The sequence below is a fragment of the Gobio gobio genome (genome assembly GCF_949357685.1).
Source record: "Gobio gobio genome assembly, chromosome: 1".
Classification (NCBI taxonomy): domain Eukaryota; kingdom Metazoa; phylum Chordata; class Actinopteri; order Cypriniformes; family Gobionidae; genus Gobio; species Gobio gobio.
In genome coordinates, this window is record NC_137097.1 from 48,271,354 (window position 1) to 48,298,603 (window position 27,250).

At 38.5% G+C, this 27,250-nt stretch overlaps 2 protein-coding genes across 3 annotated transcripts in view; one reads left to right on the forward strand and one right to left on the reverse strand.

Moving 5' to 3' along the window:
* The first annotated feature begins 6,720 nt into the window (after positions 1 to 6,720).
* tmc5 (transmembrane channel like 5) lies at positions 6,721 to 19,503 on the forward strand. The gene is made up of 17 exons (XM_079834122.1): positions 6,721 to 6,935; positions 10,998 to 11,100; positions 11,189 to 11,258; positions 11,370 to 11,624; positions 13,726 to 13,868; positions 14,218 to 14,365; positions 14,442 to 14,594; positions 14,679 to 14,848; positions 14,939 to 15,014; positions 15,113 to 15,210; positions 15,872 to 15,967; positions 16,059 to 16,134; positions 16,216 to 16,349; positions 18,133 to 18,306; positions 18,399 to 18,477; positions 18,573 to 18,656; positions 19,116 to 19,503. Exons 1-17 carry the CDS (start codon positions 6,845 to 6,847, stop codon positions 19,194 to 19,196), a joined length of 2,031 nt encoding a protein of 676 aa, XP_079690248.1. The 5' UTR covers positions 6,721 to 6,844; the 3' UTR covers positions 19,197 to 19,503.
* A 64-nt stretch (positions 19,504 to 19,567) lies between these two features.
* rab40c (RAB40c, member RAS oncogene family) overlaps positions 19,568 to 27,250 on the reverse strand; it is a 30,964-nt gene continuing 23,281 nt past the window's right edge. For both annotated transcript variants that reach the window (XM_079834132.1, XM_079834131.1), the window contains 2 exons: positions 25,170 to 25,392; positions 19,568 to 22,112 (listed from right to left, as the gene is read on the reverse strand). In XM_079834132.1, the coding sequence (XP_079690258.1) occupies positions 21,838 to 22,112; positions 25,170 to 25,392 (498 nt within the window). In that variant the 3' untranslated portion in view covers positions 19,568 to 21,837. The remainder of the gene's footprint in view (positions 22,113 to 25,169; positions 25,393 to 27,250) is intronic.

Below are 27,250 nucleotides of genomic sequence, written 5' to 3' on the forward strand. Positions count from 1 at the left end.
AAATGTAAAATATTCATCCTTTAAAGGCCGAGACAGGAAAGCATTTTTTCTTTAAAGCACAGGTGGTGGTTTATAGCAGACAGAAGCAATGGGACGTTCTGGCAGGCTTGCTATCTACTCTTCCTTCATGGTGATAGGCTGAAAAAAATAATCCAAAGCTACTTAAACCATGTTGAATCTCCTGAGTTCTTTACCGATGCTGATTTCAGCCACTGGTGCAACAGAGGAACACGCTTACCTGGAAGTTTTTAAAAGACAAGTTTGGTCCCCCAACTCCCGACTGTCCTTTAAGCACGGTGACAGACATAATGCTGCTATCAGGGTTTAGAGGTTAGACCAGCATTACCAGGCCTAGAAGTTAAAGGGGTCATGAACTGAGAAATCAAAATTTCTTTGAGCTTTTGACATATAAGAAGTCATCATACTATAAGAATATCCTGTAAATTTCAGAACTGAAAACTTCCTTGTTAGTCCAATAAAAGCTTTTATTGACACCAGGCCCAGCAAACGACGAGGGGATCTATGAAGTCAAAGCAGAAGAATGTCAACGCCTACTTCATCGCTGCCTGTTTAGCCCCGCCCACCAATTCATGCATGTAACATAGGCCTAGTGTTAAACCAGATCGAGCTACCAAGCAATAAACATGCCGTTGAGGATTACAAAATATTGTGCAGTGCCTGGGTTCAACAGTAATGCAACATGTAAGTAACTGTGTTCACTCCAATGCCTGATCTGAAATGTAATGATTCATGTAGTCAGATTCTTTGTCTGTGTGTCAGTAAATCATACCAAACATCAACTTGCGTTGTTTCTCTTAGTAGGATGAAAATAATCTGTTATTTAACGATGATTAAATTCTAAAAAAAAGTGATCAAAGAAAGCTCCCTTTGCAATCGTTTGAGCAGCACGCGCTGAACCTGTCAATCAAACAACGAGAGTTTATCAGTGACTCCCGTTTTATTCAACGAATCTCTTAACTATATCACGTCTGCACTGTTAGTGAAGATGAAAGCATCCGTTAGTGTACAGAAACTGAGTTGCGATGACGAGATCACTGCTTTCATGCGCTTTACATGTCTGTGATCGGCTACAATGATCATCACTGCAACCTTCCATGCCACAAACTTAATATAACGCCATAGATCTTATTATAGTGACATTGATCTAAATGTAATGCCATAGATCTAAATATAATGCCATAGATCTAAATGTACAGCAACACTTTTCACGATTAGTTAACCATGAGAGCTGTAATAGTAAAAACGCGCTAAAAGAGAGAGTAATACTATTTCAAATGGAAAGACGTTAGCCAATCACATCAGTGGGCGTTTACACTGAACTCTCACACGAGACACGCCCCTTAAAACGGAGCGTTCAGAGCAGAGGGCTAAAATCAGGGTGGGACAAATGCCTTTTATTTATAAATTATGACAATATTTTAATGTAAAAAGCATTCTATCATTATATGTGCACCCCAGGAGACATCATAAAACAATAAAACAATGCAGTTCATGACCCCTTTAAGAATAACCAGTATGAAACAAGATAACCAGAGGTGATTTGGTACTTTATCTATGCTGAAGAGTACCTGAAGAGAGTTATCCGTTAAAATTCCCATTCCTCAATGGCAGCTGCTCATCTGGACCCCCTGCTGAATATGTCATGTGACTAATCACTCTGGATGAAAATGATGTACGAGGAGGCTGATGGCACCAGAAGAACGCACACTTCACGAGCAACCTGAGCTATGATGTGAAAAGCAGCAGACAGGGGAAAACATTTGGAAGTCAATTTCACACCTTTAAGAGTCCACCAAATATAATCTGTCACTGGTAAAAGATACTATAATATAATGAAATACTTGTGAATGCTAAAGTATATCGCTTTCAAAAAATGTATTTAGTCAGAATACATTACTCTGAATGGCCATCTGCAGCAAGTTGCTATGGGGCTTCCTTTCCTTGATCTATGCCAATGATTCATTGGGTGAACAGTGCCAATTTAGTGTGATTGAATTGACTTAATTTAAGAACCAATTACAATGTAAACTGAACATATGGCGTTTTACATAAGCGCTAATTCTACATCTCAATTATTCTATCAGCACAAAATCTAATAATTTTGTGTCAGAGCCATAGCCCAATGGGTTATACAAGTCGTATAAATGCTGTTGGCTTGCAAGTTTGGTCTCCGTCATGTCCAGATCCCATTCAACCCATCTGCTCAATACAGTCCTGTAAAATAAAGGAAAAAATATATAATATACAATAAATATATTGAATAATGTAATATAAAATAATAATACAATTTATTCTTCACTCTTGGCCAGTTCTGACACATATCAGTGTTTTTTCAGTATTGTTTATACATAACTATTTTAGTATTTATTCATGTAAATTAGCTTTTGTTTAATATTTACAGTTTTCAATTTTGTAACTTTTGACATTTTTTGGTCAAATATTTCCACTTAGATTTAATTGATTTCTATTTCAGTTTTAGTCATTTTAGTCCATCAACTTCAACTTATTTTAGTTAGTTGCCAAGGCAATATTTCAAGGCATAAAGTTTTTCATCTTATATATTTTTTGCTTTATTTCCAGTTACCAGTTTCCAGTGATCTCTAACCAGGGGTCACGTGAGATTCCCTGTGCCAAATACGAGAACTGACGCACAATAAACAATGAATCAAAGAAGCGCCCAGGCAAAGGAAGAGGCCACGATCATTTAATTATGCCAAGATATCTATTCCTGACTCGAATCTCATTGCGGTGACAGAGTGTGTTTCCTCGCCTTCATTCTGACTGACACAGAGTACTATTTGGTTCTGATTTAGAGGCACGTCTCTCCTCTCGCGCCGCACCCTCTGCTAGCCAGCACCGAGGCAGTGGATACAATTACCCATTCTGATCGGGTTTCACTGCACTAGAATAATCCTCCCCATTATTGCCATAAATATTTCATGAATCATTTTGACAGAATAAAGGAGTCACTGAGGCCTCATATTAATCCGATGATGTTTTTTTTTTTTTTCCTGTCACCATAACGACCCCCCATTCTTATCAACCCATCGCCGTCTAACATTGTTTACGTCTTCATCAACAAAATGTTACTGGTTGCTAAGTGGCACATGGCCTGTGGCCTCGCCTGCCCCCAGCGTCACCCCTGCCCCGAACGGTCACTGCGCTGGCACATTTCCACCGTCTCCCAGAAGCAAATGACATTTGTCATGGCGTGACCTCTTGCCGCAACGATCGACTGAAAGTGTGTTGAAGGAGCACTGTGGTATTATCTCAAGCCCATGCAGCTATTTCTACAAAGATGTCTGCGTGCAGCAGGGTCACCGTGATTCAGTCATATAGTTCAGTCTATTGTGATACTCAACTAACTCGCATGACATTTAGCTGAGGGGAATCTCTGGGTCGGCAGGATTTGTTGCTTTGCCCTGGCCGGTGCCATAGATCTACCAGCCTGGATATGCTACACACCTTGCATATGATGCCGTGCGACATGAGAGCTTACTGAAAGCACGTCGAGCAGCACATCCTTCAGGGCAAGTTGATCAGTGTGAAAAGCCGTCATGTGTTGGTGAGAATGGCTTGCCCTTGGACAGGCATGCTACTCAGGTCAGACATCTCACGCAGCTGCAGTCTGGATTCTGGCAGGGCCTGGATTTGCCGCTGAAAGGTTCACACCAGTTAATTGGCCCTTGCTCAAGCTTGCGAATCATATGTCAGACTAATACTTTCAGCTGCAACTATACACAGCCACCCTGCAAGAGCGACGGAGGGTGAGATGGGTGTGGAAGGAACATATTGGAGTTTTCTGGGCTGAAGTAATGATGCAATTACAATAACATGATTCTTAGAATCATATTCCAGATCTGATATTACATTAAAGTATTACAGTGAATGTTTAATTGGAACAAAAAGCATTAAAAGTAATGACCACTATCCAGTCTGTCTGTCTGATGTCCTCACTGGAAAAAAATCAACAAATGCATGTTGTACTTAATTCAGAATATAATTCAGAATAGGGCTGTAATAATATCATATCATTTCAAGTATATTTTAAACCATTGTCAATGAAGGCTTCATATTTGCATGAATTATGCAAAGCATTCCATTAACCATTTGTTTATCAGTCCTTGTCTAGTTTTTTTTAGCCATGCTAAAAGGAAGAAAAGGCATAGATTATCTTGGCTGGTTTCATAACATTTAGAGTGTACATTTTAATTTTGACCCCATTATCACTTCCAACAGTATAATTGTTCTGGCAGTGTCAAAAACTGCCTGTAAAAGTGACCTCAACTAAAAACATTCATACACTGAGATTTTCATATTCAGCTCTTGTATGTGACAACATTCAAACTTATTAAAATAAACTTTATCTTTTTATATATATGCCTTCTTCTACTCTATAATTCGCTACAACCTACAACAGAGAACTGGGGGAAACAAGAAAAAAAGTTCTTGTTCCAATACTGCCATCTACTGCTTAATGTGAACATTGTAAATGTAAAATCAATCAGAAATTCTTCAAGACGCTTACCAACTTTAATACACGACGTTTCCTACCACCCATCGTAGAAAGTAACGTTTATGTTTACCACTTTAAATAATTTCACATATGCAATCGCATTTAAACAGCTGTAAAACTCACTCAGAATATTTCAGAATGACAGTAAATAACTGATGATGACGTAAGTGGCAGTTTTGTGAGAAGTGTAAACTGTGGATTTTCAATGGTGATAAGAATGTCTTCGACAATTCCCATTAAATTAATTAAATTTATTAATGATTGATTTAACGTTAAAAAGAACATAATTTAAGTAAACTACTGTGCCTTTGAAGGCAGCAACACAGACGCCAAAACAGATCAAAAGCATTAGCGTTTACCTGACCGACGATATCAGCTGCTGTCATACCGTTGCCATATAATCGCTGTGGATATCCTTAAGGTAAACAGTTCATATTCAAACTAGACTTGTGACAAAGAAAGCCGACATGGTGGGGATTTTGATTCATCACAGTGACGCTAAAATTGTAAATAGGCCTACAGTGACGCTTTTTGCAGGCCACATCGTGACTCCAGTCTCCCAGTAGGCGATGACAAGTGAAGTGACTTTTTGTATTTTGCGAGTCACTGAATCATTAAATGTAGGTAAGCATATCTACAAGGAGACTCCACAAAGTTTAAGCATTCATAAGCGTTTTCCATATAAATGAAAACAAAGCAAATCTTTGATTTTTTTGTTTCTGTTTGTTTTCCATTTTGTCACATGACTTACCTAACCCCTGGACGCTTGCCGCTCTATTTTATTCGCAATTTTTCATTAAAAATATTGTAGTAATCATCATAAATTAGGTATCAATCAAAAGTTTAATAACTCAAAATTCATCCTGTGAAAACGTTAAAAAAAAAAAAAAAAAAAAAAAAAAGTTATTTTAGGGCTCCTCCCCTAGTGGGTGGTGTCAGGTTTCATATTACAAAATGTAGCCTATACTTTATAATCAAAAACTTTTCTAATCTTCACAAAACACATTGTCGGAAAGGTTTGCGGTTCCATATTTGGTGACTGTTTTGTGATAGAAGTGAAATTTGGATATAAATGTGTGATAGAAGAACAAAATAATAAAACAATTTAATAGAATGTGGGTGACATTTGGTGGCTATTTGGTACATCGCCTAAACAAAATCTCATAGTAATTCAAATTTTTGTAATAACTTTGGAACAAATTTGGAACACATCTTGGTTAGACATACGGCTTTGATTTTATAGTGATATTAAGTAAAAATCTATATTTTTTATATAAAATAAAAATATTTAGTACCGTACATTTGATTTACAGTACATTTAAATGTTATCTATCAGCAATGATCTGTCTATATTCCAAAGCATTCTTGAATTACAACCATTTAAGTATGGATTGTGCATTTTCACGTCTATGTTCAATATAGGGGTGGGGGGTGGGGGTGGTTTGACAGTTAAAAACGTAGGCCTAAAAAAAAAAAAATGTTAAATACATAGGCCTAAATAACAACAATAAAAGTAGATTAGATCTATTCATCTTATTTCTTGATTTAATTGACCATTTGAAGTACTGATTCATTGGAATCTTCTTCTTTTTTTACACAAGTGCACTTAGTGGTACACCAGTGACACATTCTGTGTCAAAAACATTGAGTGAAACTTGCCAAATAAAACAATTGCATGGCAGTATATGATTTTTTTCTGAATTGACTTGCATTACACTTTCTTCAGCAGAACAACCCAATCAATTCCTTAAAATTCTCCAAAATAATCAGATTAACCCTTTAATGGGGGAACGGGAATTAGAACAGATCAAATGATAGCTCATTGGTTAAGCTGTAAGTCCCATTTTGTTGAACACGTTGTAACCGGCTGAGAGATTTAACAAGCTGTTAACTAACAACAGCAATCCCATCTTTCTGCCAAGGTTCATGGATTTGTTTCTTCCTTCAAAAAGTAAACGACAACAGCTGTTCAGTATATGTCGTCATTATATTGCTGTTGACCAGAAGACAGTTAATGAATAACTAATGAATACCTTTTTAAATGTAATACAAAACCTGACTACAGAGTTCCTCCTGAATGGTATTGGTTGGTGAAACCTGTCACCCGGACAACAGTGCACAAAGATAAAATGAGGTACAGCCCACTTGTACCTTGTATCCTACAATTAAACCACAACTTCCTTGTTCCTTAAATGAGGTCAGCAAACTGCACTGTCTGTTATTCTTGGAATATGTATACATACATGTAACATTTAAAAGGCATTTATTTATTCTCTGTCAAGACAATTCTATGATCAAAACAGCAGGATGAGGAGGATGAGTGTATTCCCACAGCATGGCACAGCTCTGGGAACCCTGGGACTTACTGCAAACGAAATCCGACAGGAAGTTGAAAACAGTAAGTCATGTTTGACAGAATCTGTTTGATATATATATATATAACTTAATCTATCTATAAAATGTGTAGCTTGAGTGTAATGTAAGTTGCTAAATAAAAGCATCTGCTAAATGCCTAAATGTAATTGTAAATGTATATGCAGATACCGAGTTATATTTATTGTATTACATTTATTACATAAACATTACAAATATTTTTTTTTATGTTTTTGAAAGAAGTCTCTCCCAGGCTGAATTTATTTGATCAAAATACAGTAATATTGTAAAATAATATTACAACTTAAAATAACTATGATGGAAAAGCTTAATTTTCATCAGTGTCATATGATACTTCAGAAAACCTTCTAAATGCTGATTTGCTGCTCTAGAATAATTTCTTATTATTGTCTCATATGCTTTTGTGTGTGTGTGTGTGTGTGTGTGTGTGTGTGTGTGTGTGTAATATTATATTTATTGTAGTATTTTCAGTTTCCAGACAAATAAACGGTACAATCAAAGCCACAGGACAAACACACACACACACACACAAAAACAACAACAACAAAAATCTCCTTTTGTTAGATTCAAGTTTGCCATTAACCACAACACTAGCAAGGGAGGTCAAAACAGTTTTTTGCACAGTGTGACATTATGGAGATCGTACAAATTAAACAAATGAGATATAAAATATGAAAATAATAAAATTGGGAGCGGCAGTGGCTAACCGGAAGGTTAGTGGTTCAATCCCCGGTTCCACCTGACCAAGTCTCGAGGTGTCCATGAGCAAGACATCTAACTCCAGCTGCTCCCGACGAGCTGGATGGCGCCTTGCATGGCTGACACCGCCGTTGGTGTATGAATGGGTGAATGTGAGGCAAGATGTGAAGCGCTTTGGTGGCCATGGGTCTTTTGAAAGCGCTATATAAATGCAGTCCAATAATAATTTTACAAATTATTGGTTATGATAAAAACCTTTTTGGGGGGTAAACTGATACATTTGTGTTCAGGATTCTTTGATGAATAGAAACTTCAAAAGAACAGCATTTATTTAAAATAGAAATGTTTTGTAAAATTATAAATGTCTTTACTGTCACATTTGATCAAATAAATGTATTCATTACTGAATAAATGTATTATTTACTTTAATCCTACTGGTAGTGTATGTAGTAGTATATATGCATATATATATATATATAAACAGTGCCTTGCGAAAGTTTTCATACCCCCTTGGGGTTTTTTGTTTTTTCGCATTTTTCAGCTTCTTGGTCACCACTCTAACCAAGGCTCTTCTCCATCAATTGCTCTAAAAAGAGTCCTGTTGTTCCAAACTTCTTCCATTAAAGGATTAGTTCACTTCAAAATGAAAATTCTAATCCATGTTCATGTCTTTCTTTCTTCAGTCGAAAAGAAATTACGTTTTTTGAGGAAAACATTCCAGGATTTTTCTCCACATAATGCATTTCAATGGCAACCAACGGGTTGAAGGTCCAAATCAATGCAGTTTCAAAGGGCTACATCAATGCAGTTTCGGAGAGCTTCAGAGGCTCTGCACAATCCCAGCCGAGGAATAGGGTCTTATCTAGCGAAACCATCGGCCATTAAAAAAAAAAAAAAAAAAAACATTTATATACTATTAACCTCAAATGCGCAACTTCTGTGTTGTTCTTCTTCTTCACGGCATATGTTGTAGAGATGTAGGTGGAAGTACCGACCCAGAAGGGAGCAGAATATCATTGAGCCCCATGTTTAAATGCCCAACTTTACAGCAGATTAAAACATGTTGGTACAAATTGTGGTTTTGGTCTATAGAGCTAATTTTGCCCTTCATGACAACTGTGAGGGGGGTGAATTTTTTTTATAACTCATTCGTTTACATTATATAAAGCATTAAAGTTCTGCATAATTAAGGGCATGGCCACTTCGAGTGACAGGTGGATTGCCATTTATCTGCTGTCTGTTAGTCATCACGTCACTTCAGCTCCGCACACGTCCCGCCTTTTTGCCCATTTTCTGTTATCCGGGAGTGACGCGCTGCCAAGATGGCAATAGCCATCTCGTCCATACTTTGCGCTTCAAAGCTGCTCATCAGAATCCTATGGGTGACGTCACGGACACTACGTCCATATTTTTTTACAGTCTATGGATAAGACCCTATTCCTCGGCTGGGATCATGCAGATCCTCTGAAGCTGCACTGAAACTGCATTGATTTGGACCTTCAACCCATTGGTTGCCATTGATATCTAGCCTGACGTCGTCATACTCAATTCTAGTCAGAATATGAGTCTGATACTGCTCCGTTGGGTTGTGATTATGGGGCGTGTTTCAACCGAACCAGGAAAGACCTCAATTGGATAGACCTACAACCAATCAGAGCAACGGAGCGACCGAGCGACGCATAACGTTAGTTGTCAAATGTCAACAGAACTCAACTGCACTGTGTTGCCAAGTCCAAGGGTTGAAGCGACCTCAATTATGTGATATACAGACCTAGGAATGCGAATTTTAGCAGGCAGCCCTGCCAAAATAACACATATTTTACCCCCCAAATGCCTTTTTTTCCCGGAGAACCCCCATGGAAAGCCATTGGGCTTGTTTTTGGCTAGTTTCGAGGAACGTTAGCAATTGGGCGCGTTTTGTTGTAAACACTTGGCAACCCTGTCTGCACGCACGCTGGAATAAGTAGCCTAACGTTAGAAGAAAAGTGTTGTAATAAAAGAATTTAAGGATACACAGAGTACTTACCAACACGATCATAATTTCTGAGAGAAATAATAAAGGTGAATGCATATATGAACAAGTTCTCCGTTTAGGATTAGAACAAATTCAACCCAAGCGGCTTTTGATGACGTGGATGATTACGTTACTGTTTATCATCTGTCCATCATCGTCTAAAGCCCGCCCTGACAATTTCATTGGTCCGAACAGCTTCTGTTCGAGCATAATTACTTCTCTATTGAGCAAGTCAAGACCGAACTGCCCGAGTAAAAATGTTGTGGGCGGGGCTAAGTTCGGCTGGCATCCAGGCTAATTGATATCCATTATGTGGAGAAAAATCCTGGTATGTTTTCCTCGAAAAACTTAATTTCTTTTCAACTGAAGAAAGAAAGACATGAACATCTTGGATGAGATGAGGGTGAGTAAATTATCAGGAAATTTTCATTTTGAAGTGAACTAATCCTTTAAGGATTATGGAGGCTACATGCTTCTGTGAACCTTCAATACAGCATAATTTAATTTTGTAGTCTTTCCCAGATCTGTGTCTTGACACAATCCTGGCTCTACAGGCAGTTCCTTTGACCTCATGGCTTGGAAAATGCTCTGATATGCATTTTCAGCTGTTAGACCTTTTATTGAGAGGTGTGTGCCTTTCCAAATCATACCCATTTAATTGAATTTGCCACAGGTTAACCCCACTTGAAGTGTAGTAACATCAACAAGGGTAATTGGAATGCTCCTGAGCTAAATGTCAAGTGTCCCAGAAGAAAAGTGCTTATGCAATGTAATTATTTCCATTTTAGTTAACATGAACTAATAATTAACTGAATTTATAAAGCATTTATTTATCTTTGTTAATGTTAATTTCAACATTTACTAATGCATTATTAAAATCTTGCTAACATTAGTTAATGCACTGTGAACTAACATGAACAAAACATGAACGTCTGGATTTTTATGAACAAACGTTAACAAAGATTAACTAATGCTGAACAGAGGTGTTGTTCATGGTTAGTTCACGTTAACTAATGCATTAACTAATGTTAACTAATACAACCTTATTGTAAAGTGTTACCATTGTTTTTTATAAATTTGCAAAGTTGTCACAAATCTGTTTTTGCGTTTTCATTACGGTGTATGGATTGTAGATTGATGTTGGACAAAAAGGTAATTAAAGTAGTTTAACATAAGGCAGCAACAAAATGTGAAAAGAAAAATAAGACATTGCATGGCATAAGACATTGCATGGCATATATATATATATATATATATATATATATATTATATATATAAGTTACAAATATGTTACATTGTCTACAGTAAGAAAGACGTGTCAGATATGAACTAACTGAATGTCTGTGGTCCCAGATACATCTGAACTGGTAACAGAGCTGGTTAACCTGTCAGCCGGAGCCAGATTTCAAGCTATTCGATCATTACCTATGTCATTTAATGAGAGGAAAACAATCAGGTTAACGTATTTTTTAATAAAACATTTTTGCAGCATTTCCCACAATGCTGAATTTTATCTAAGCTTGAACTTACATTCCCCTCAACAGGAACAGAGTGAACTCCGTCAAAGTCTCAAAGACCATCCTCCCGGCAGACTGTCGTCAACAGGTGTCTCGGGTAAAATGATAAACGACCATTTTTAAATCTAGATTCGTTATTATCATGGTTCCCATTCAAGTGCTGCATGATATTACAGTCTATTATAAGACTACTAATCCGCCTCTTCAGTCTTTCCGCAGATTCCGCACCAGCTTTGCATCAGCCAGGCAGCATTTGGTTGTATGGCAGAACACCCTGAAGGAGATCGGGGGCAGGTTTGGCACTTCTGTCCTCTCCTACTTCTTGTTCCTTAAATGGCTGCTGAAGTTCAACCTCTTCTCCCTCATCATCAACTTCTGCTTCATCACAATTCCACAAATTGTGCATGCGCCTAATATCAGCAGCGTAACAGGGTTCAGAGGACTTGAGCTCCTCACAGGGGTGGTGAGTTTTGAGTCCAAACTTTATATTCATTAACACTTTACCAGGGCTCGACATTAAGCCGGTTCACGTGCTTGTCCTTCGAACAAGTAAATCCGTCATTCACCAGAAAAATTAGCTTGTCCTTTGTTTTTTTTTCTTTCTTTTTTTTTGTGTGTGTTGTAAATATAATTTATTCTGAAGATATATTCTCATCAGTGTTCAATCAGCTTTGACATATTCAAATCTGCATATTTGGGATATTTTTACCTTTTTATAAAGGGCATTTTTTCCATAATCTTATTAAATATAGGCTATGCTAAATATAGCTTTCATTTTATTTTTTATTTGATCTAGAAATTAAATTAGAATAAGACACTATATGGCTGTTACCAGTCAAATTAAATAATTTACACTAAACAAATAATTTAATGAGATTGTTTTAAATATGTTTGAAGATACAAATAAGAAATAAACTAAACCACCAGTAGGTGGCAGCAGGTGACCGTCTTTATGAGTGAGTCATTGAGTCATTAATTTAAACGATTCATTCAAGAATGGGGCAGTGGTTTACGAATAGGTCATGGAATCTTTGATTCAACCGATTCATTCAAAGGCTGAATCATTCAGTAACACACCGTTGCTTTGAGAAGCGTTATGGTTCTGCTTTGATCTTTGTTTTTTGTTTTTTACTATTTTTGCTGCTGAAACCGAACAAAAACAGTGAATATTGCATCTAAAATGTAAGTAACTTAATGTTAATTAATTGTTTATGGAACCGTCATATGAAATCAGTGTAATGGTATTGATGGTATTCAGGAAAACAGCACTCTTGGTTCTGTGATGTTGCTTTACTGTTGGCTATCATATAAATATAAAAACTCCACAATTTGTAATGTTAACCGTGTATGTTAACTGAGTTTCTTTGTATGAGCGGCACTCATTTGTTGTGGCGCGAGCGTCAACAGCACAACCTTGTTACCGTCAGTTCATTATACATTAAATTATTATCCACTATCGATCGCCAATTACACTAAATGAATGCAGAATTATTGTTGCATTTTGGTGATTCCCTAGTTATTTTTTGACATTTTAATCAGCTTGTCCGATCGGGGAAGTAAAATTCTCTTTCACTTGCCCCTTCAAAAATCCACTTGTGCCGGACAAGCGGACAAACGTTAATGTCGAGCCTTGACTTTACGTTAAAGGTGCAGTGTGTAGTATTTATGAGGATCTATTGACAGAAATGCAATATAATATATATAAACTATGTTTTCAGTGGTGAAAAAAGACCTTACATAAGAACTGTTATGTTTTTATTACCTTAGAATGAGCCATTTCTATCTAAATATACCCTGGGGGGTCCCTTACAGTGAAGTCTCGATTTTGCACCGTCATGTTTCTAAAGTAGACAAATTACTCTACAGAGCACTAGCTACTCTCTGCAGTCTCACACGACAACGTCTTTGTCCTGTGTCGGCCACCGTAGCTTCTCTATGGCCGTGTCCCAAATGGCACACTTCATATTTACTTTCGGTCTTGTGGACTTACAATGGCTGCCACGTGCGCATGTAGACCGTAGGGTGTCCCATTTGTCATTTTAGGTCTCAGAAGGGTGCTCGCGAGCACCCCTTTTACAGTCAAGATGCGCACTTTTGCCGAGCCTGCACTGATTCGAGCTCCGCAGAGGACTTCTTCCCGACAGTCAAAGCGATGTTACGTCACAAAAGTGCGGACTCGTAGGAAGACCGCAAGTGTTTAGGGTGCCATTTGGGAAGGGGAAAGGGAGGGGTGAGCGGTTGCAATTCGCAACCTCACCACTAGATTCCGCTACAATTTACACAGTGCACCTTTAAAAGTGTAGCATTCCCTAACAATAATTGGGTTTTATTACAGTGTTTATTTAAGTTAATGTATAAATAATCATTCATGTTTGCCTATAATAAATGAATGATAAATTAAAATGTTTTAGAGATTTAAAAAAATGCTGTAAAAATACTGTTAATAGTTCATGATAATTAATGCATTAACTAACCTTAATAAATTGAACCTTGTGTTTATCATACAAAACGTTTTTCAGATTCTCGATCTGTAGAATATGGAGTGACACTATCTTTGTCGACAGGGTTATTTCAACCAGACGGTCTTGTTCTATGGTGGTTATAATGGTGAAGTGATTGTATCCACACCAGCCTACAACATGCAGTTGGCCTATTTTTTCACCATAGCTGCATATCTGGTGCTGTGTGGGGTCTCTCTTATCTACAGGTATCATATTTAGCAGTACTGTAGGTTTCTGTGGCCTTTACAGCATACATAATACAAAACTCGTTGTGTAGCTAGATTACTTCCTGTTCACTGTTTAGCATGTGCTCATTTTCCCAGACTTTACATATGAAATATTTGCCATTGGAAATATAAGGTTCCAGTCAATGCCTACGATTGTTTCCCTGACAAATATGAATGTGTTGAGGTTTGAAAATTAGCATATTGTGACTCAAAGGTCACCATGTGAACAGAAGTAATGAACGATGCAACAAGATATCATGTCTACAGTATATTAGATTAATGCCAGAAGGGAACGCAGAAAGATTTGTTTTCCTTTCCTCCTCCTCAGCATGTCCAGATCCTTTCAGAAGAACTTTGTGCTAGAGACAGGACCCGTCTTTGGAGGAGAATGGCGTCTCTTGTGCAGCTGGGACTTCAGTGTTGTCAATGAAAAAGCCATACAGTACAACAAGAACAACCTCGGCATTCAGCTGAAGGTTCATACCTGTTTACCTTCTTGTAGGTGTCATCCCTTTTCTGTTTCCGTTGGCTCACTTTGCCCGTGTCTTCCAGGAGTCCTTATCAGAAAGGTTACAGGAGAAAAACAAAATGTCTCTGTCTGACAGAATAAAGCGTCTGTCCCTCCACCTACTGGCCTGGCTGCTCTCTTTAGGACTCGCCCTAGGCTCCGGTGCAGGCATCTACTTCCTGGGAACAAACAAGCTGGTAAATTCATTCACAGTCTGGTAATACCACAAAAATATGCATTTTGCTTGCATTTCACGCTGGTGTGCTTATGTTTTGCTGCAGACCTTCGGCTTTGATCACAATCCAAACGATTTAAACGCAGAGGCATCTACTCTACTTCTGCCTGTGGTCGTGTCGCTCATCAACCTGATCGTGCCTCTCCTCTACTCCCTCATCAGCAAAATGGAGAGCTACTCCAATCCACGTGCACAGATCTACATCAGCATCATCAGGTGTGATCATTGTTTTGTTAACAGAAGCATCAGATTTCCATTGCTAACAATGTCAAGTGACCTTACCTTAATTGTCTGTTTTGTTCCTAGAAATGTTATTTTGAAGATGTCCATTCTTGGAATTCTTTGCTTTTACTGGCTGGATTTTGTTCCCAGCGAAATCTCAGTAGGTGCACCTTAAGTGTAATTTATCATTTATTACTAGCCAAGCATGATTATGTCTCTTTACGCAGTTGTCCTCTCTCTTTTTTTATTATATTCAAGTGTTGGGAGTCCTTTGTGGGGCAGAGTGTGTATCGACTGCTGATAATCGACTTCATATTCTGTTTACTTGGCATTTTCTTTGGGGAATTCCTACGCAAGTGAGTCAAAATACAGCTTGGCTGCTAAAGTCTGCAAAAAAACAGCTGTTCACAGATGGCAATTTTGATTTCCACCACTTTAATATGTAAAACGTATAATATGTAAAACCCAAAGTTTGGGGTTGGTTCACCAAGGCTGCATTTATTTTGTTATCAAAAATGCAGTAAAACAGCAATATTGTGAATATACTGCCATTTAAAATAACTGTTTTGTATTTTATAATATTTTAAATTGTAATTTATTCCTGTGATGGTAAAGCTGAATTTTCAGCATTATTACTCCAGTCTTCAGTGTCACATGATCACATGATTTTTTTAATAAAAAGTTCAAAAGAACAGCATTTATTTGAAATAGACATTATAAATGTCTATGTCACAATAGACTAATTAAATACATCCTTGCTGAGTAAAGGTATTAATTTCTCTTTTATTAATATCTTACTGACCACAAACTTTTGAATGGTGTATACTGTAAATAATATATTTGCCTTTTACTGTGTTTTTACAGACTGATAAATAAATAAATCTAAGGAAATGGTTTACATTACAGTTCTATTCATGAGTATGCTGTGGACCGTTCCATATGAAGAGTAATTACTGATTACAAATGACACGCAATCAATAGATTCACTTTCAAATCATTTTTTCAAAATTGCTACAGTGTAATCGGAACCATGTGCATCCAGAGCCTAGGCGTCCCGGAGTTTGACATTGCGAGGAATGTACTTGATCTGATCTATGCCCAGACTCTGGCTTGGTAAGTCAATATCTGCATCTCTTCGGGTCTATACTTTGATATTCCTTCCAGCTGATCGCACTCTCTTTTATCTCTCTTCCTGTCTGCCCAGGATTGGAATTTACTTCTCCCCCCTACTTCCTGTAATGCAAGTCCTTAAATTGTTTATCATCTTTTACTTGAAAAAGGTAAGCACCGTTATTATCATCACTTTGTCCTTGCAATATAATCTGGACTGCATGTTTTTAGTCTCGTGGTTCCTGTTTCAGATCAGTCTGAGCATGAACTGTCAGCCTCCCAAACACACTGGCAGAGCCGCACAGATACAGACGGTCTTCATCGCCCTGCTCTTCTTCCCCTCTTTTTTGGGCGCGTTGTCCATGGTAGCATTCACAGTGTGGAGGTGGAGTTTCAATTCTGGTTCATCAGTTGTCTTCCGACCAAGTGACATATCTTGCTGCTTCATTTTGTTTCATATAATCATGAACACTTCCAGATTCAACTCTTAATCAGCTGCTTTTGATGACAGACTAGAGAGTGGAACCAATCAATATGATAAAACATAAGAGTTCACACAAAACATGTTTTTGCGTTCCACTGCTCTGCTTTTTTGTTATGGTTTGTCTATTTAAACATGCGCTAGATGGGTTCTTTGTTCTGCAATCACTGCGGATTTAAAAACGCTATGTCAATTTATTTAGTTAGTTTATTTGACAGGGTAAGTTAATGGCAAGAACAGGGTAAAATCAGTTTTTTAAAAATGTAACCGTGTCAAGTTAAAGGTACTTAAAAGTTTGGATCAGTTGTTCTAAACCAGGGGGCCGAGACCCACTCAGAGGCCACAGCAAACTTCCAAGGGGGCCTCAAGATGATTTAAAGTCACCATGAAATCAAAAATGGACAATTCTTATTGTTTATAGAATATTGCAATTAAGGCTGTCAAAATTAGCACGTTAACGCATGCGATTAATTTTTCCGGTTTAACACATTCAAAATATTTAACGCAATTAACGCTGCATCAATTTTTTCTGTCATCTTTTGGCTGCGCTACAGTATATGATCATGCTTTCATTCATTCAAGTGCTATTAAACCATTCAAGTCCGCTAAGATGCAAAAATAAGAACTTAAATCTGTACTGGCGTGCTCTGTCAGTGAATCTCCTCTCTGTGTGTAGACACACACAGGACTCATGCGCACAGAATGCTGCTTCAGACAGCGCCATGTTGAGTTCTCTTTCACGCTTGAACGGACAAAAACACACAAAGTATGACAAAATGTCCACTTTGTCAAGTATCCTCGTAACCAGTCTTAAATTTGTTAAATGAACGCAAAGAGTTGGGAGAATATTGGATGCATGTCAGATCATGTGCTTCAGATCTTAAAATGACAGCAGCCTAATAAACAGCTGCTGTGATGTCTGCCATTAATGTAAATCAAAGAACAAAAGATGTAGAAAATCACTCACTGCTCTTGACTGAATAACTTTTGTAGCTTTAATAAGGATTAATTATAAGCAATTGATCATTTATGCAGTGAAGACTGAATCAGTGTGCGATAACCTTATTACATTTCTGTATATTTCCTACCTGTTAGATCTAAGATTTAAAATATACTGTCTTTATGTTGTTTCTACATTAATTTGGAGATCAAATGTGAAATGATTACAATAATTATAATAAAAATATATTAAAAACTTTAATGTTAGGTGCGATTAATGTGAATGTGATTAGTTTTTTTTTTTTTTTAATCGATTGACAGCACTAATTGCAATATTTATTATATGATTTATCTGTGGACATAATTTTTTTAAATTCATGTGCCCTCATAATCTTTAATCAAAATAAATATTTTCCCCGAAGGTGTGTGGGTGGGACAACCTGTCACTATAGCAAACCATGTAACAAAATGAAGTCTTGCAACTATCGCAACTTCCGTTTAATTCACCCTCTAAACAACTGTCTTGAAAAATGTGGATATATGAGGCAGCTTATTTTAAAAGTGTGATTAATACCCAGAAAAGCCATGAAAATTTATAAAATCAATTAAATTAATTTAGAGAATTTTCTTTGAATGTATATTTTTCTAGTTATGCTAAACTTCCAAATATTTGAAGCACAATTCAAAAGCAGCGCAGTGGGACGCAAAATGCATTGTGCGAACTGGATCTTTTCTGCTTGTCTTGCAGCCTGCAGCCCTCAGATCAGTGTGGGCCCTTCCAGGGTCTCAAAACCCCCTTCTACGCCATTTTCAATTGGATCGATTCAATTCGGGACCATCCTCAAAGTAACTGGGTCTGGTGGATATTTGAAAACGTACTGAGAAGTGAACTCTTCTACTATCTGATTAGCCTCATCGTCCTGTAAGTCCACAAGCTGGATGTTTTGTGAACGCTTAACACAAAAGGAAACCTTTTCTCTGGATCTTTCTTCATTCCTCGCTCTCTTCTTTCAGAGTCGTCACTTTCTTTCTCTGGCAAATAACTCAGGGACGGAAAGAGCTCATCAAGATTCTGCGAGAGCAGATTGTCAATGTGAGTGCCGAGATCATGCGGACCTCACTTTAGCATCCACTGCTATATACAGATACGTTTTAACCTCAGTGACTCTTCATCTGTTTGCCTGTCAGGAAGGAAAGGACAAAGCGTTTCTCTTGAATAAACTACAAACTATACAGAAGCAGAGAAGGGAAATGACATCTTACAGACCTCAGGTGAGTGTTTCTCATGTGTTCTGTCTGGTCTAACATACATCCTTCTAGCTTCTAGTTATCGTTAGTAAAATGCTGTGCTCAACAGAAAGAGAAACTCAGGGTACTGCAGTCCTTAGCATGCTTCAGAGAAACCCCAGAATAGCCTACTGAAGATACTCTACTGCCAGGGGCCGTTCCTTCAAACACCACGACCTCTTAACAGACAGGGAGCTCACACCGGTAGCCCATGATCCCTTCTGTCATGCAGCAGGGATCGAAATAAGATCAATATTTACGTTAAATGGGTTTCCATCGCACTCTTTCTGCCGGCCTGTAAAAGCAGGGGGAAAAACACACACACAGCATTTTTCTTGTGAGGTCAAGCTGAGCTTACGCATTTATGTATTTGATCTATTTGGCTTAAGTTTTTGCTCATTTGAAAGCACTCTCATCATCTTGATCTTATTTTCTGTTATGTAGGACTTCGACCAGAGACCACATTTCGACCAGACACCATATTTCAACCCAAACTGGATGAATACTCTGCCCTTGGATATGTGAAAATATATTGTATGGCTTTTTCTGTAAATATTGCATTCATCTGTAACTTATTCAGAAAACTCTAACCTAGCCTGTCTGTTGGATGGGAAGAGGAATGGTTCGGAAACCATGTGCTCCCACAACTTAATTAGTTCTCTCATTTTTATTTAGTCAAATAATGGCTACGAGTTATCATTCATTCCCATGACTTATTAAGTAGGAAAAGGTAACAAATTAACATTTGAGTTGTATCCCCAATACATATCCTGATACATCCTAATCATTTCTGATATCTTGTAAATATCAACAAATAAATATTTTAATATGTAAACAAGTGTCATCTGCGATGAGCAATGTTGGATGCAAAGAACCTCAACGCTTTGTTTTACTGATAACATTATCCATTTTATTGTGAAAAAGTCGTTGCTTTTCATACACTAAGAACTGTACAATCAATAATTTAAAAAAAAAGTTTTTTCATTGTTATTGTTGCAAGAACTTCTGATGATTATGCAGGTATTTCAGCAGCTTTTAGCTTCAACCAAAGGAAAATAGTGTTTACAATTGTGTGTTCCTACTGCTTCACCAAATCACATTTCCCTTTATCCCGTTCACACAGAAGAGACCACTCCTTTGGAAACACCAGGAGGGTCCCGTCATACTGCCCGACGTTACACTTAAAACTATGAGCGTGGTTTTTTTTTTTTTATATTATCAGAGGTTTCAGTTACAAAGAGGAAAAACACTTTACGATACAAAAAAAGTTGAAATGGAACGCTCTAACTAAGTCACAGAATTTCTTTGCACCGTATGATGTGCATATTACAGAGAAGAACAACCAGTGCTCTCGGCTGAGAGGCTCAAACTAATACCTACTGATTCTGAAGATGCCCAAAACGGAATAAAAGAACACTTCTTTGTAGTATTTCTATCACCACAGGCTTTCAGGATTCAAAGATTAAGGGGTGGAGGCCAATAACATTCTGTGGACCCTTTAGTATTTATGTCACCCGACAGATGGACACTAATACGCACAACTGCTCTAAACGCAAGACCAACGTGTGCCAGGTTCAGCTATAGCGACTGCAAAAGGTTTATAGGTCAAACACAGAAGCTTGCAGCCCTCTAGAGGAAGTTTAAAGGCCTCCTTCTGGCAGCCTGTCGCTCAGCCTGGTTTAAACAGGCTTCATTGGGCAGGTCTGTCACTGGAGGACGAGGCTCGTCCCTGAGATGAAGGGGGTGGAGGAGAAACAGGGTGGTTTGAAAAAAAAACTGAGTATCATCTATTATTCACCAACAACAGCAGGAAGAAATGCATCGCTGCGTCTGATGTGATTCGATACCGCCGGGAAAATCCAAAGGAAGTGCTGTAGATTTCACTTGTGACGTCACCATTTCATGTGTGCTTGATACTTAGGAGCAAGCTTGAATGGGTTTATTATCCTTCATTCTGAGATATATCTATAGAGAAATCATGCTGTATGTGCAGATTAAAAGGGCTTCAAGCAAAGACCTGACTTTTGAACTCATGCGACAACACTGAAAACTGGTAAAGCACATGGGATTTGAAATCATTGTGCGTTTTAGCCAGACAAGAGTGAAAGCTTGTAACTGCACAGAAAGTATAACGGGAAAGTACTGAAATGTGTGGCAAACGCAGGGTCGTGAATGAGAAAATCAGGCAGTTGTGGTATTGAACTCTGGACATTCGGAGAGGTAATTACAGTGTTCAAATATTGTAAATATGGTGAATAATCCCACAAAACATGCAGGAAAAAGCAAATCAGAATAAGTCAAGAGGAGCTGAGAGTTAAATAAAAAAAATTAAAAAAAAAACTCTTTGCCAATACTGTCCCCTGAGGAGAAATTTCCTGTAATCCGTGTTTAAGGAGAAGACAGTTTCGATCTAAAGAGGAGCATTTCATCACACACCATTTTCCGGATTTTCCATTTTCAAGGACTTGCAGGGAGGATAGATGGCAAACAGAAGGTGCCTGGAAATGCTTGCGCCGTCTCTCTCAGCCGAGTGGTCCCACAGTCCAAATTCAACAACACAGTCACTCATTGTGCAAATGGCCGGCAAATTCAGAGACCACCAATTTGCAGTGCAAATCACATTTTTAATACATACGCAAGCACTACAAGTCATTTCGAATCAGCCCTCTCATTGTTGGTAAGCATGCAAGACCATGTGACCGTTTGAGGTACTTCAGAGAGGACAGTCCCCTGCACAGAGCCAAAAAGAGGATTATGAGTATGAGCAACTGAGAACACAACCAAAGCGTAATAAGCCCATAAAACAACTTCAAAATGAGGCCTGTCAGCCGCTGCAGGGTTTAATCTGCATGAATTCTCCAGCAGAGGGCGCTAGCGAAGTAGGAAACATGCTGTCGGTGGTCACTGCAACAAAATCAGAGTCTGATGAAGGGCTCGTTTTTATTCACGGCCTGTGGGTGATGAACGTGAGGGGAGAAATGGAGTCGTTTGTTGCACCAGGAGGTGTTTACTCACATCCTGCTCTCCCTATGCTGGGAGGCGACACACCTCTGTTGCGTCATCGACCCAGCCCTGTGTCGGTTTCCTTGTGTGTTTGTCCGTGTGCACCTGAGTGTTATATAAGGGAAGGGAGAGGGGGGGGCCGCCCCACCCCTATGCCCGGAGGCTAGGAGATCTTACAGTTGCTCCTGGTGCAGTTCTGTGGCGGACTCTGAGGCGGCCGGATGGATTTAGAGCGTTTGAGGCTGTTGCCTTTGCTGCCTCCAGCGGCGTTGGCCAGCGAGTAGGACCGACCGTGCATCATGACGGCGTTCATGCCATTCGCCATGGAGAATGACTTCAAGTGGCTCTTGATGGCCACAGGAAGCGGCAGCTTATCGATTAGATGCACAGGGGTGCAGGAAACAATGGCACGGCAGCACAAGTCCTGCAGACTGAATACTGCAACGACACAAAAGACAAAACACACGCATATTTGAGTTACAAGACAAAGGTGATCAGGAGGTTGAACGGTTACATAATTAAATAAGCATGTGATACTCCAGGGATTCAACAGTATAGCTGCCTCAATGCATCTGCATGCCGAGATCATTTTATTCTCTTTACAGAAGTAATGAAAATGTCCGAAAAGAAATACATGCAGCGTGTTCACAACTGCTGAGGGAATGTTGAATCATTTAAAACCGAGTCAAATGCAAATGGTGAGATTCACATGGGTAGCCTGACATGGGGATATTAGTTACGTTTAAGAATGTAATAACATACAAAAAAAACTCTGGGAAAATGTTTGGTGTGTTTAGCTAAAACAACAGTGCTGTTAGCAAGGCTTCTTGTTTACTAACAGCTGTAACTCTGTCCTGTTCATGCTACAGTTTATAGTTTATAGCCATGAATGATATCTGTAACCATAGTAACAGTGTGAAGAACAAATAGCGGCAACAATATTTATTCTAAATGAACCAACAGTGCTTCCTAAACCAACAGATGGATCTTTTATCTTTCATATTTTATTTTATTCATAATATAATATAATTAGGGCTGCATGATAATGAATAAAAATTCAATATGCATTAACTTATAACATATAACATATAACGCAACACAAATAGCATAACATAACATACAACACAACACAACACAAATAACATAAAATATCTTAAAGTGCCCCAATTATGGATTTTTGAAAATGACCTTTCATGTAGTGTGTAACAGTTCTAAGTGAATGAAAACATCCTGCAAAGTTTTCGATCTGAAAGTGCACCGTATATAAAGTTATTGCCTCTCAAAAGTGAGAGTTGACTCGGAGTCAATTAAACGAATCGTTTTCAAACGAGTCCTAAGCCGTTTCGTTGTGTTGTCAAGCCGAAACATTAGCATATTGCCAATCCACTTATTGTGTGCGCAGACACCGGGGAAATCTTGAACCACCTCAAACACTGCAGCGAATACTGATAGCATCATGCAGAGAAGATGCTGTGCTCTACAATGTGTTTATTGTGAATAGGTATCTGGCTAACCGGCTATCTCACGTTATTACCGTCCTACTGAAATACTACTGTAAATCAGCTGTGGGCTGCAGTATTACCTAAAATTGTGTCTGTTAATGCAGATTGTCTGTCATTCTTATTACTTTGAGTAAAGATAAAGGATGGAGCAAGATTTGTTTTGCAAACTTTAATGTTACATCAGTCATTCACGTTACTGTATGTGCTGTAATTGATACAGTTCCCACATGTGCACCGCAATAAATTAGAAACACACACACTTGTTAATGCTAATGGTGAGGAATTACATCTCATAATGTACCTCAAACTGAGTAGCATCACTGAGAAACGTCCTGCTCAAGGTTCGGGTTGAATAACTAGTTCTTCCAATGTTTCATAATCGATTCGAACTCGAGCTGGGATTGATGTAAAATTAACGTCATTGTTACTGTCTTTACAGTGTGTACAATCGCTGAGCTTTAAGAAGCCTCCAGACGGAGCTGGAGTTCAGTTATGGTAATGGCAGTGTGTTTCCGAAATACACACTGTACACGGTAGACCAATCAGAACAGACTGGGTCATCTGACCAATCAGAGCAGAGTAGGCTCGCGGAAGAGAGGGATTTAGAGAGACTGATTCATCCATCGAGTCGTTTGAGAATCATTGAACATCGTGGTGATGTGCAATGTATATTATGAGAAAATGCCCTCGGAGTCATCACTGCCCGGCGCTCTAATATGACCCCTGACATGTAAAGTTGTTTGTTAATTGGCCAGAGGAGAACTGGCACCCAGACTGAGCCTTGTTTCTCCCAAGGTTTATTTTTCTCCATTATGTCACCTGGTTCCTTGCCACTGTCACCTTTGGCTTGGCTTGCTCAGTTGGGGGCACTAAATTTTCAACTAAATATCCAAATAAATCCAATTAGTAAACTAAATTAACCATATAAACTAAATTACTGATCTGCCCACGACAATTGTATGATAACTGAAATGAGCTAGATGACATCACCGTTTTCTCCGGAGCGGCTGTACGGCCGAATCAAATTTTGTTGCATTATTTTCCTGTTTAACACTGTGCAGCTGCTTTGAAACAATCTGCATTGTAAAAAGCGCTATATAAATAAAGTTGACTTGAGAAAATGAAACTCTTGCATGTAAACCTGTTGTTGGAGACCTCCAAAACTAAATTAGTAAACTTTAAAATAGCATAATAATGGCACTTTATCACAACATATATCGATAACACTGTAGTTTAGGGTCCTATTTTCACTATTAACTAGGTGCTTATTAGCATGCATATTACTAGGATACTGACTTATAAAGCACATATTAATGCCTTATAACACATTATATCCCTTAATCCCACCAATACCTAAACTTAACAACTACCTTACTAACTATTAATAAGCAGTAATTAGGAGTTTGACGCAAAAGTCACATTTAGTTAGTTGATAGTGAGAATTGGACCCTAAACTAAAGTCTGACCAACATAACATGTAACACACAACACATAACACAACATATAACATATTGCATGACTGTTCACGCAGGAGCAGAGTTATGTTAAGGAGAGCAAGAGAGTGTAAATGGCTGACATTTTGAAAGGCATGTTGAAAGCGCTTCCCGTTCTCTGAAATGCAGGATGCAGCTTCTGCTAAACAGCTCATCTGGGGCACTGCGAGGTCTCATGGGAAAATCCCACATAACAGTGGAAACAGACAGAGAAAGAAGTGCTTCACTGAAAGCCTTCTGCCTCTAATTACGCAGCTCTGGACGATATGCAGTGTGGTTTTCTATGCTAATGGAAAGCTATGCTGACCGTGCCAGTCTTCCTGCATCACCCAGAAAGTTAAAACCAAAGATTTCCACTGTATTAGTGGCATTATGTTCGAAAATATCAGGAAGAATAGGCATTTTTGTCACTTTTAATGGATTTCAAAGTGAGGAGATGTTGCTGTATCGGTCTATCACGAGTTCTATTTGTGCTCTGAATGCTTAGGAGGAAGACTCACCTCTGTTGGGCTTCCAGAACTTCTCCATGCCATGCCTCATGAGCACGATGCGCGAGAGCTCCGTAAAAGACTCTATGACGTTGAAGTTGCAGAGGGGACTCACTTCAAAAAACGTCATGCCGTTTTTTTCTGCGTACGCCCGTGCCTGTTCTGTGGGGACCTGTCGCTTGAACGCCAGGTGTAGCCGGTTACCCACAAGTATACGGGGCACACCAGGTGCATGCTGAGGAAAGACAAAGAGACAAGTGGGTTACAAAAGGGGGATGGGAGGACCAGAGAGATGAGAACGAGGGAGATACACAGCCTTGTCAGGCTGAGTGAATCTCAAACAGTGTCACAGCTGGCCTGTCTCATCTATTTATTCAATGAGGCCTGTCATATCTGTGCCCTTCTCAAGTCTACAGAGGAAAGAGCACTCACACACTGTACTGAGCGGATCTAAATCAAACCAGAGTCAAGTCTCAAATCTTATTATAAGTCTTGATTCATGCTGCAAATGACGCGAGTCAAGACCAAGTTGGGATGCTCAATATATCAGTACCATAGTTCAGTGGTTCTCAAACCTATCGTGGGGACCCCTCACCAGTGCACATTTTGCATGTCTCCCTCATCTAACACACCTGATTCAAATCATCAGCTCATTAGTAGAGGCTGAAGACTTGAATTGGGTGTGTGTCTGATGAGGGAGACATGCAAAATGTGCACTGGTGAGGGGTCCCCAGGATAGGTTTGAGAACCACTGCCATAGTTTACCATATCAGCCAATATTAGAGATTTACATTTTTGGTAACGCTCAATAGTGAACATTCAATTGTGCATTAATTTCCACTATTGTTACATTTACATGTTAGATAAGATTTCTCTTCTTTAAATAAATGCTGTTCTTTTAAACTTTCTATTCAAAGAATCTTGAAAATGTATCAATTTCCACAGAAAAAGCAGCACAACACTGATAATTATAATACATGTTTCTTGAGCATCAAATCGTCATATTAGAATGATTTCTGAAGGATCATGTGACACTGAAGACTGGAGTAATGATGCTGAAAATTCAACTTTGACATCACAGGAATAAATTACATTCTAAAATGTCTTCAAATTTTTAAAAAGTTATTTTAAATTGAAAAAACATTTTACGGTATTTCTGTTTTTATTGTATTTTGATCAAATAAATGCAGCCTTGGTAAGCGATTTCTTTTTTAAAACATTTTAGAAATCTTACTGGCCCAAAACGTTTTAAATGAAGTGTGTATTTTATTTTTTAATATACGTTTATTAGCCGACTGCCAGAGACCTTAAAAGTTTCCTCCCTAAACTAATTTGATGCTTACTGAGTAAATCCCTGCACCACGCACCCTTTCAAAGTTTAGCAAGGTCAAAGCTCATTCTGTGTTGAGCTGATGATTCATAAGGAGTCATTTCAAGTCTGACTCGAGTAAAGTCAAAGCAGCAAAGTCAAAGCAGAGCCTCGAGTATTCTTATTTACAAAAGCAGGTCAAAAGTTCTCAAGTTTAAGTCTTTGGTTCCAACTAATACAACCCTCTTTCTCTCTGCCATATGTGCGGTTTGTGCTGTGTGCAGCACAAATATGCTGACTTGTATCCACTTAAATAAACACAAGAACATACAATTCTTAAACAAGAAAGGAAGGAAGAGACTGTAACAGACTGTAAGCCTACGAGGAAGGGACTGTAGTAAGAGAAGACATCCTCCCTGGATATTAAGCACAGGGCCAGCAGCATGAACAGTAGGACGAAAGATACAATTTCTAAAATAAAAAAATGGAATTTGCTGCAATCGGGGACGCAATTGTGTGACTGGCTCCGGCATTTCAGAATGACCAAACCAACATTTGAGAGGGTGTGTGATGAGATTGATCCGCTCGTTAGTTAAATCACATCTTGTGACACTTCTTCACATCATCTTATCAGATAAAAAGAAGTTATCTGCCTTATTTACAGCTGCAGTCCGTAACTTTTTGCGCTCTAGCGGTTAATAAACAGAACTCCATGCGTGTTGCGGAAGAACATTGCAGCCGGAGCTACTTCTCTCTGTTTATGTCTATGGCGAGTCACGCAGGG

Excerpts from the sequence above, each read along its gene's own strand:
- tmc5 (XM_079834122.1), top strand. The coding sequence starts at position 6,845 with ATGAGGAGGATGAGTGTATTCCCACAGCATGGCACAGCTCTGGGAACC. Across the intron at positions 11,101-11,188 it reads AATGAGAGGAAAACAATCAG|GAACAGAGTGAACTCCGTCA; the intron begins GTTAACGTATTT and ends TCCCCTCAACAG. Across the intron at positions 15,015-15,112 it reads TTGTTCCCAGCGAAATCTCA|TGTTGGGAGTCCTTTGTGGG; the intron begins GTAGGTGCACCT and ends ATTATATTCAAG.